Raw genomic sequence first — 10305 nt, 5'->3', positions numbered from 1 at the left:
TGACTCACTCAACACTTCTCCACCGTAGCGATGTAAAAGCCACTGAACAGATTCAAAAGCTTTGATTCACTGGGTTGAATCAAAATCCCAACCGCTAACAAACAGCTGTCAACCATCAGAGTAACTGATGCGTTTAATTTACGTAAAGTTTGAGAGTTTTTTAAATTTTATTTGTTGGTCGGAGGGCCAACCAAAAGAACAAATACTCTAAAATGGTGAGTGGTAAAACTCGTTAATTAACGTTACTGGACGCCAGTTAACATAGCGTTCTCTGGCGAATCATTGAAGGATATAAGTTAGGGAAGCCAACAACGAAATGTTTTATCTTTTTCTTGTTAACGTACTTTATTTTATTAAGGTAAGCTTCACATTCACTCTAACTGCTGTACATTATGTTATCTCCATGTTTCCGTGTTTGGACAAGGTACGTCCACTTGGCCAAGATCGTAAAAACAAAATCAAACCGTTGAAGGGAAACGCCATCGGCTTCAATCTGCCCGCAAAGCGAACAATACGTCCGTGAGTATTTTAAGAACGACTTAAATCGACAAACATGAATTTGTTCGTATACATTATCAAATAAATTTATATATGTCTATTTTAGTGACCAGCCTCACTCAACGGTCAACCCTAAAAGCAAAGCTCAACCTTACACACGATGTTTTGAACAACCATTCAAACGCTTCAGCTTCACGCTGCCGTCCAGTTGGTGGAGCGACACAAGGTGTGGCATCACAAAAATGGTCAAGGGAGTGAACTGTATTGATCTGCTAAAGAAAATGAATGTGACTATTGACTCTGTCCCAATAGGAAACCGATTACCAACAGTCATTCTGTAGGTAAGAACGGTTTTTGCATTCTAATAAGCCTGTCATTGGTTATAATACTTCCTCCTTATCGCTGTTGTGGTACTGTAGTTCAAACTGCATCATAACTGGGATTTGTACAGATGCGTTGTCCAGTAATGCAGAGGAGGAGACCGTAGACATACTGGCAGACAGCTTGATGGATACAGAATATGAAGATCTTTTTTCATCTGTTGACACAGGTAGCTTATTAAAAAATGGTTAGCATAATCACAGAATCAATAAAAACAGCCCAGCCCTGTGCTGTTTGATCACAGTTACCTACTGTATCTTATTTGATATGCAAATTTCTAAGGCCTCTAAATGATCACCATGATAAAAACTTTGGTGAAAAACTTGTTGTTCCCAACATACTACTTGCACTCTGTCGTTTGATTGATAGTTCATACTTAATTAAAAGACCTTTTAGTAGAATTCTTCCAGTCATGGTACACATGACTTTGCTGTGAAATCTTTACTGATTTTTATAAAGTATAACTTTTATATTGGTAGTAATTATTTAAAAATTAGCACTTACTAGACTGAAGCAACTTTAGGTTTACTTCATTAGAAATACATTTTCACATAAAAAAAGCGTATCAAATATGATGCATCAGGTTTTTGAGGAACGTTTTTGTCCCCACAAAAATCATAAAACTAAGCATTTACATATCATCTTACTAAGACATATTATTAGTAGTATAGAGTGACATGTGATAATTAAATGCTTTTATGTAAATAGTGCTATACTTTTATAAAGATGTCATTGATTTACATTACAAGCGATCAGAATTTCACCTTGCTTCTTAGCCGTAAATATCCGCAACTGCACCAAATTGCAAATTTTAAAATTTAGTTGTTGTTTTTTTGCTCCTAGAGTATGAGCTCCATATAATCCTATATTATACTATACGGTATGAACCATAAAAGCCTGATGTATCAAATGATACTCAATGAAAAACACATATGCAAACATTTTTTTGTTAAATTGTCAAAAAAAACATTTTTTAAATTTTCTATTTCAAATGTCAGCCTTATCAAGGTTTAACTTTTTTTTTTTTGTCTCATCTGCCAACAGATGCTTTTGTGGATCACAAGAAAAGCACTTTTAAGGAATTCATTGATGACTCGTCTCCAGAAACACAACTCCAACGAAAATATCGAATGAGAGATGAAGTATAAAATGAAAAACAAATAAAAATATGTGCTCATAATATTTTGATTTAATAATTAACATTGGTTTCAGTTTAAAACTGATTGCACCCATTTTTTCTCTAACAGTTTGGAAACATCGTCCGTCGTGTCAGAGTTGCAAAGAAATGTGTTGCACAGAGAATGAGTCTTACACTCAACATTAGATGTTTTAAAGTTGGAACGCTGACCAAGACATTAAGAAGATCTGATGCTCTGACCTCCCAATGCACCGTAATATTGATTAGAGGTTTACTGAATGCATAATAAATAGATCAGACTTCAACATCTGATATAATCACATACACTGTGTGTGTTTCATTTACAGTTTACAGTGGATTACATTGAGATTGCAAATGAAGGTAAAGCATGTGAACACGCTCACGATTGATTCCTCAAAAATGAACATTTGGAATAGGTTTTAACTTTTCAACGTATACTAAAGTGATGAAAATTCATTTGAGTAACTGCAATCATTCAAAGTATGCAATGATTCATGGTCTTAATAATATTACATTTTGTCTTCTCTTTCATAAACAGGACGAATAGAAGCATCAGATGTGATCGCTTGTGAATGGTGCACCGTGCAGAAGCTGCCGGCCCTGTTTCTACACACAACACCTGAGATATGCCTTCACCTGCAGGTCCAGCTTGACATGTTTGAAGATGATTCAAGTGTGTGGTGTGACTGCCAGGGCAGGAGTGAGTCGCAAATATGAACACACAGCGTTCTATCCATGATGAAATGTGACTGATATTCCTGCTTTGAGATTTAAATGATGTAAAACGGTTTCTATTCTCTCCTCAGATGAAAAGAAGAAATATGTTGTCCTTATCTTTGAGAATGAGCTCACACTCCCAGATCAAATCACACTTGAGGAAATTTTCACAGAGATGGGCAAGTGTCATAACATCAGCTGTTTTCCAGTTAAGTTGTCATTTGAAGAAGCCAGTAAACGACTGAAGTCACACAACTGTGCCCAAAAACAGGAGGTGGGTCAAGACATGCAGTTAAAATATGTTTGTCTTCATTTACTCACCCTCATGACATTCCAATCCTATTTATTTATTTATTTTTATTTTTTGTCATATGGTTTTGAATGTCCTCACATTAGCCATGCACAGATCAAATAAACAGCTATTATAACTATTATTACGGTGATTAAAAGTTCACTAGTATTTTTTTATTTATTATTTCTTTAGGTGTAAAAGCTTTTTGCATCTATAAGACCTATCTGGACTTAATGATTAGTGCTCTTCAGTCATCTTACTGTGTATAGTGCTTTTGCCTTCTTTCTACTGTCTTGTACTTTATTAAAACTTACTTTATTTTACTAAAACATACTTTATTTTTGCTGTGTTCAGATCACTATACTTCAGCCTGAAGAGGATGAACTTCCTGTCATGAGTCAGGTTTCTCAAAATGTTCATTTCTTTTTTGTTTTCCTTTTCCTGTTTTTCTTTTTCCTTTTCCTGTTTTTCTTTTCCTATTCCTTTTCCTTTTCCTTCCCTTTTTTTAAAAGAAAGTCTTACGGTTTAACATCCTGGCATTAGCCATTCATAGTTTAAATAAATGTAACTATTTATTATGGGGATTACAGGTGCACTAGTTATTTTTTGTATTTTTTTTTTACTTTTCTTTAGGTGTAAAATTAAGTGATTTTGTGCATCTTTAAGACAAACCTGGACCTAAAAAAGACTAGTGCTCTTCTGTCATCTTACTCAGTGCTGTTGCTTTCTTTCTGCTGTCCTGTCCAATAACATCTATTTTGTCTTGCTGTGTTCAGATCGCCTTGCTTAAGTTTGAAGAGGATGATCTTCCTGTCATGAGTCAGGTTTCTCAAACTTCTTATTTAATTTAATTTATTTTATTTTCCTTTCCTTTCCTTTCCTTTCCTTTCCTTTCCTTTCCTTTCCTTTCCTTTCCTTTCCTTTCCTTTCCTTTCCTTTCCCCATTACTTCCATTTCCACTCCACTTCCATTTAGCCTTTCCTTATACTTCTACGTTTTTGTTTTCCCTTTTATTGTCTTTCCCTTTTTTCATTTAATTTAATTTCCCTTTTATTTTCTTTTTCTGTTACTTTGTTTCTTTTCTTGTCCTTCTACTTGCATTTCTTTTTTCAGTTCATTTTCTTTCTTCTTTTTCTTTCTCTTTAATTTTTTTTTACCTCACTATCATTGTACTTTTACTTCTCCTTTCCTTTTTTCTTTACTTCCCCTTTCTTTGTCTTTTTACTTCAATGTTTCTTTTAATTTCCCTTTCCCTTTACTTCCACTTACTTTTCCTATTTCTTTCTTGTTTCTTGTCCTTTTACGTCTATTTCCATTTCTTTTTTCAGTTCCCTTTCCTTTCTCTTCCCATTTGTGTATTCTTTTACTTCCATGTCCCTTTTCCTTTTAAAGGTGACATTTTATGGCCCTTTTCACAAGATGTAATGTAAATCTATGGTTTCCCCAGAATGTGTCTGTAAAATTTCAACTCAAAAGACCCCCCAGATAATTTATTATAGCTTGTCAAATTTGCCCTTTTTGGGTGTGAGCAAAAACTCTCCATTTTTGTGTGTGGTGGAGTGCAGCCTTATGGAGAGACTCAGGAAGAGGTTGCAACTTTTGACTTCACCTGGACGTTTCTGAATGGTTAGTGGATACTAGGGATGTGACGGTGAGGATATTTTCCCACCGGTTAATCGTAGTGTGGTAATACCGGTATCACCGGCGGGCTTACAAGTTTTGCTAATTTGAAAGCGAAACTAAAATGTGCACATCCGCATGGGCATTCATAAGGTTCGTAGCAGAGCGAGCGTTTCAATTAATTCCTACCATAGGAATGAACTGAAAATGCTCGCTCCGCACTTGTGGACACGCACTGTTATGAATGCTTGTGCGCCCGTGCTTATTTTAGTTTCGCTTTCAAATTAGCGCCAAATTAATCTTAATGAATAGTCGCTTTTACTTTTCGATTTGACACCAAATATTGCTCCATCATCTTGTTAGTCAGCTCCTCACTCTCGTGATAAATGAAATCTGACTCCTGTTGCTGATCTGTGCTGCGACTCTCGTTCAGCTCACGATTTATCAAGCAGAAACATTCAGTTTTTAATTGTAGTGTCTGTTCTCTAACTGAACCAAATGATTTTATTAAAATAAAAATAAAAAATGATCGTGGGGGGCAAGTGACGTATCCGGGGTCGCTTCTGAACACCGGTATAACTGTCAACACCAACTATCGTAGCAAGCCTAGCGGAAACATTTATGTAGTTGTTGTGGAGTTACATTGATTCATCTCATCGACTTGCATACCATCATGTTTAACTGTTACACAAGTTGACACAGATTCCTGAGGTCTTTATAAGACAGCTGTTTTTTTTTTTTGTCAAATAGTGTTCTGTGCTGGTCTGTGCAGCCAACAAAAGAACAGTTTGCATGCTTTGCTCTTAACTTTTGCCATTGCGTTAGAACTGGTTACACTCACTGTTGTCGCTTGCGAAAACCAAATGGCGGTGCCGTGGGTGGAAACGTGCAGATTAAGGGGCGGTGATATTATAATAAGATCCCCTTCCTACATCAGAAGAGAAGTGAAATCACATCGGCTTATTTTTTTACATGCTTGCAGAGAAAGGCTTACCAAAACAAAGTTAATGGGTTGTCACTTTTCACGTTTTCTGGGTTGGTAGATGCACTGGGGACCCGATTATAGCACTTAAACATGGAAAAAGTCAGATTTTCATGATATTTCCCCTTGAATTTTCCTTTCCTCTTTTCAGTTCCTTTTCCTTTCCTTTCCCTTCCCATTTCTGTGTCCTTTTACTTATTTCTCTGTACTTTTGCTCCTTTCCTTCTTTCATTGTCCTTTTTTAATTCCCCTTCCACCTCTACTTTCTTTTTACTTGGCCCTTTCCTGTTCCTGTCAAATTAACACAGATTCAATAAAATATAAATCTTTGAGCACCAATCACACAATAGAGCAATATAAATCTGCCTTTAACATCTTTTTCAGTTGTTTAGCTCTTTCTTTCAACGTTCAGCAGGCCTTGGTGCCATTTTCGCCCTCTGCTGATGCCCATCGATGTGAAATTGCAACCCTCAGTGTCTCAGACAGTGATGAGGACGATTTGATAGAGCTCCCTTCATCGCCCAAAAAGGAAATCAAAAAGTCAGTTGACTGGCCAAAACTGAGATGATCATTTATTGTGATTGTTCTTATCTAGAATAACTGTTTTCACCATCTTTTTGTAGACTGGTTGTGTACCCACCTCCTCCAGCTAAAGGAGGTCTAACTATCACAGAAGAGGACCTCAACTGTCTTGAGGAAGGCGAATTCCTAAACGATGTGATCTTGGACTTCTATCTAAGGTTGAAGTGGTAAAAGTACAAAGTAGAATATACTTTTGTCCATTGGCACTGTAATGACATCTTGTTTTTGGCCAGGTATTTGGTCTGCGAGCAGCAGGAAAAGGAGGGTGCCACCAAGTGCCATGTGTTCAGTTCGTTCTTCTTCAATCATCTCACTCAGGAGGATCCCAAACGGCTTCCAGGAGCTATAGGTTTATCGTATGTATAGAATACAGTCTTGTAAAAATACTTAATTATAATTGGTGTAAACACTGCACCGTACCACAGCATTCAGGAGTGCCGGCACAATCGGGTGAAAACGTGGACCAGGAATGTCAACCTTTTTGATAAGGACTTTATATTTGTCCCGATTAATCAAATGTAAGTCTCTTCACAAAACTGCACATCCTGCATCCATTAAAATGTCCTTGCAGATGTTTAGGTTGTGTAAGTTAGGTAAAAATAAAGAGCATATCTTCCTTTGCAATGTCTCCTAAGGGCTCACTGGTACCTGGCTGTCATCTGTTTTCCTGGCAAGATTTCACAGACCAGTGATCTTCTCCTCAATGGGCGAAGGCATTCAGTGGAGTATCTTTTCGATCAATCTCCCCCCAATCCCATGTCCCTCTTCTACTCTCCAAAATCCTCAAAGCAGCTCTCCAGTTGGAGTCAATCCATAGGTAATTTAGAAAACCGATGTGGTGCCAGTTCAAAATGGTAATGTAGGTAAAGGACAAAATCTGTTATCTTTTATTTTGCTGTTGGTCTTTTGAGTGAACGAATATGGAAATTCTAACTGTTCCATGATACAGCGCTGAGTAACACATTTGTTTGGTCGCTGATTTTGTAACAACTTACAGCACCGTTTCAATACAAGTAAAGCTATGTGTCATTTTGTGTGAATTTTTACATTTTTTTACTTAGTATGTAAAAACACAGGAATGATGCAAGTCTACGGGTCAAGGCTAAGATAAACGCCAAATGCTGTTTTGAAAGCATAGCTGCAAGTACTTCATACAAGTTAAAATGTATTGAGAGCATGAGAGGCATAATTATTACCAAAGAGTAATAAAAAATAAAGTAAAAAATAAAAAAAGGTCCAGGACCAGCATTCTGGAGGGTTTAAAAATGAAATGCATAAATGATTTAGTAAAGCTTTTTTGCTGTTACCTGGGACCACGTAGACTACCATTCCAAAGATTTGGGGTCAGAAATATTTTTTAAAATGTTTTTTAATTCTGTTGTGCATTTTATTTTTTATCAAAAATACAGCAAAAACAGTAATATTGTGAAATATTACTATTTAAAATGACTGCTTTCTATTTGAATGTAGTAATTTTTTCCTGTTATGGCAAATTTCCAGCATCATTACTCCAGACTTCAGTGTCACATGATCCTTCAGAAATCAGACTAATATGCCAATTTGCTGCTCAAGAAAACCATTTCTTATGATTATCAGTGTTGGAATAAGTTGTGCTGCTTAATATTTTTATGGAAACATTGATACAATTTCTTTCAGGATTCTTTGTTGAATAGAAAGTTCAAAAGAACAGCATTTATTTAAAATAGAAATATTTTCTAACATGGTAAATGTCCTCAGTCGCTTTTGATCAATTTAATGCATCCTTGCTGAAGAAAAGCATTAATGTCTTGAAAATAAATAAACAAAAAAATATTACTGACCCAAACTTTTGAACAGTATACTTCCATTACCTTCTGAGGAATGAGTGAAAATAATTTTCTGTGATGATAATTATGCCTCATTATGGCTATTTGTCCCCCATAGACGAATTGGAGCAGAGCGTCTGCTTCCTTTCAGATGTTGAGGCTGAGGATGATGATCAGGTAATGTGAATTAATCTCTTTATTGCTCTAACAAATCAGTAAACACTGAAAACCTTTTCTATTTCTGATTTGCAGGCTGTCAAGAACAGATCTGTCCTTAACAGTGTCTCTAAACAGTAAGTCAAGGACATTTCCTCTCCCTCAGATGCCCTTAAAAAATAACGTTCTCTTTACCCATCACTAGATGGCAGTAAGACTTCTTTTAGTCGATGAAATGCTTCATTGTACACGGTCACTGACTGACTTACTGACTGACTCTGTCTGTGTTTGTAGGCCATGCATTCTCATCATGGACTCCCTCACTTGCAGTGGAAGATCATCAGTGGTGCAGATACTCCAAGAGTAATTATCTTATTCTGTTTCAAGTGGTCGATTATTTTTGCACCTGTCCGCTAATAGCGAGCTCACATTTTCTCTGGTGCTTCTGTATCCTGCATTAGGCAGCAAATGTCTCTAATTAACGACCGTTTCCTGTGAGACAAAAAGCTGTCTTCCTCAAGAGAGAGTTTGGCTGCTTAGAAAGCCGAATCTTTCCTGCACTGGACCACATTCAAATCTCATTGGAGGCCATTTGAATAGGCCTCCTAGAAAGAGTAATTTGTTTAAATCAATTCCAAGGACTCGTCGCTGACATAAAAATGGAAATCTGCCCCTAAACCGACCAAACCTCATCCATGTTATCCAGCCAGTTAAATTTTCCTGGGGAGCATATTTAAAATGGCAGAATGCACAATAAAATGTTTAATACATCACAAAAAAAAAAAAATGTTTATGATAATTGAATACAAGACACTATTGCCATTCTAGCCACTTATTATATTATAACCACTGTATATCCAAGATACTTACAAGAGGAATGGAAGGTCAAAATGGGCTCTCAGCAGAGTTTTGGAAAGGAAGCGATGAAAGGATGGAGTCCCCTCGTCCCACAGCAGGATAACTTTACAGACTGTGGCATCTACGTCCTACAGTATGTAGAGAGCTTCCTCAAGGTATTTTCACTGATGAGCATCTGTTTCTTTCTAGATGTTAGCGTGAACATGTTTTTTTTTTTTTTTTTCTCAATTTAAAATACTGTTCTTAATCATTTTTTAGGACCCACCACAAACTTTCCATAACAACATGGACCTGAATAGCTGGTTTTCACGGAGGACAGTGAAGAGGAAGAGGGGGCAAATCAAACAGCTCATTCTCAGACTACACAGGCAGCAAACAGCTTAAGTTTTTTTTTTTAAGGTCACGCCATCGCTTCCTACAGACCATTTCATGTTACTACAATCTCAACCTCTTCCTATAGGAAAGACAAAAGCAATGTACAAAAGATTGCTGCTTTAAATTAATAATATTAAAATGAATAAGTTATTTGCTTTGGAAATGGATGATTTGTTCTTGAAATTCAATAAAATAATGTGTAAATAGAATCAAAATAAAAGGACCTGTTGCTGAATCTACATTTGAGGTTTTGTTTTGTTCTTTTGTTGTGAAAAAATCCCAGGCAATGGTAAGTTTTAAGATTTTGGGCTATAATTTTTCTTCCATAACTTGTCTTCTTTCAGACTAGTGGGAAGAAAACATCCAAAATACACATTTAAATGTTAATTTTATTACATTTGCAACTTTTTGCATTTGTAGGTTTAAATTATAATGCATATCTTCAAAGGCAGTTTTCTCAGAATAATTTTTTTGCTCATGCACAATCTCCAAACTTGCAAGACTTTGAAGTCTTCAAAGTTGATTTATATAACATTTTAATCTTAAATAAAGATAATAAGAGAGATCCAAAATCCCTTCTGTAAAAAACTTAAATATTTCAACAAAATGAAAGAATTCTGAACTTTATCTAATGTTTTGATTTCTGTTCTGGAAATTAATGCAAATTGGTGCATATTTAATGGTCATAATGCATCATTTTCATATTTAAACATAACATTTCAGAACATTTGTAATACAAAACAATTGTCTTAATGTACTTGGATTCATCAACTGGGGAAGCTATGGTGCTATCTATTCATTTTTAATCTATTCACCTGTAGTGTCTTGCCTTGATAATTCACCCTAAAATTAATATTCTGTCATCATTTACTCACCATCA

General features: G+C 35.9%; 1 protein-coding gene across 6 annotated transcripts; it reads left to right on the top strand.

Annotated features, from left to right (window-relative positions):
• Positions 1–45: 45 nt before the first annotated feature.
• senp6b (SUMO specific peptidase 6b) lies at positions 46–9644 on the top strand. 6 transcript variants are annotated; one of them, XM_079853817.1, is made up of 22 exons: positions 46–215; positions 425–519; positions 605–724; positions 811–839; positions 950–1048; positions 1924–2021; positions 2127–2270; positions 2365–2398; positions 2577–2738; positions 2845–3029; positions 3402–3449; positions 3824–3871; positions 6065–6189; positions 6273–6389; positions 6465–6587; positions 6657–6749; positions 6867–7048; positions 8155–8213; positions 8289–8329; positions 8487–8555; positions 9055–9205; positions 9309–9644. In XM_079853817.1, the coding sequence occupies exons 1-22, from the start codon at positions 213–215 to the stop codon at positions 9432–9434; spliced, it is 2151 nt and encodes a 716-aa protein (XP_079709943.1). In that variant the 5' UTR covers positions 46–212; the 3' UTR covers positions 9435–9644. The 6 variants fall into 6 exon arrangements, with proteins under 6 accessions (XP_079709943.1, XP_079709942.1, XP_079709947.1 ...); XM_079853816.1 differs by having other exon boundaries at positions 6062–6189; XM_079853821.1 differs by lacking the exon at positions 3402–3449.
• The last annotated feature ends 661 nt before the right edge of the window (positions 9645–10305 follow it).

Source organism: Squalius cephalus (assembly GCF_949319135.1).
Source record: "Squalius cephalus genome assembly, chromosome: 20".
Classification (NCBI taxonomy): Eukaryota; Metazoa; Chordata; class Actinopteri; order Cypriniformes; family Leuciscidae; genus Squalius; species Squalius cephalus.
The sequence above is the reverse complement of the archived record's forward strand: the minus strand, read 5'-3'. Positions and strand labels throughout refer to the sequence as shown.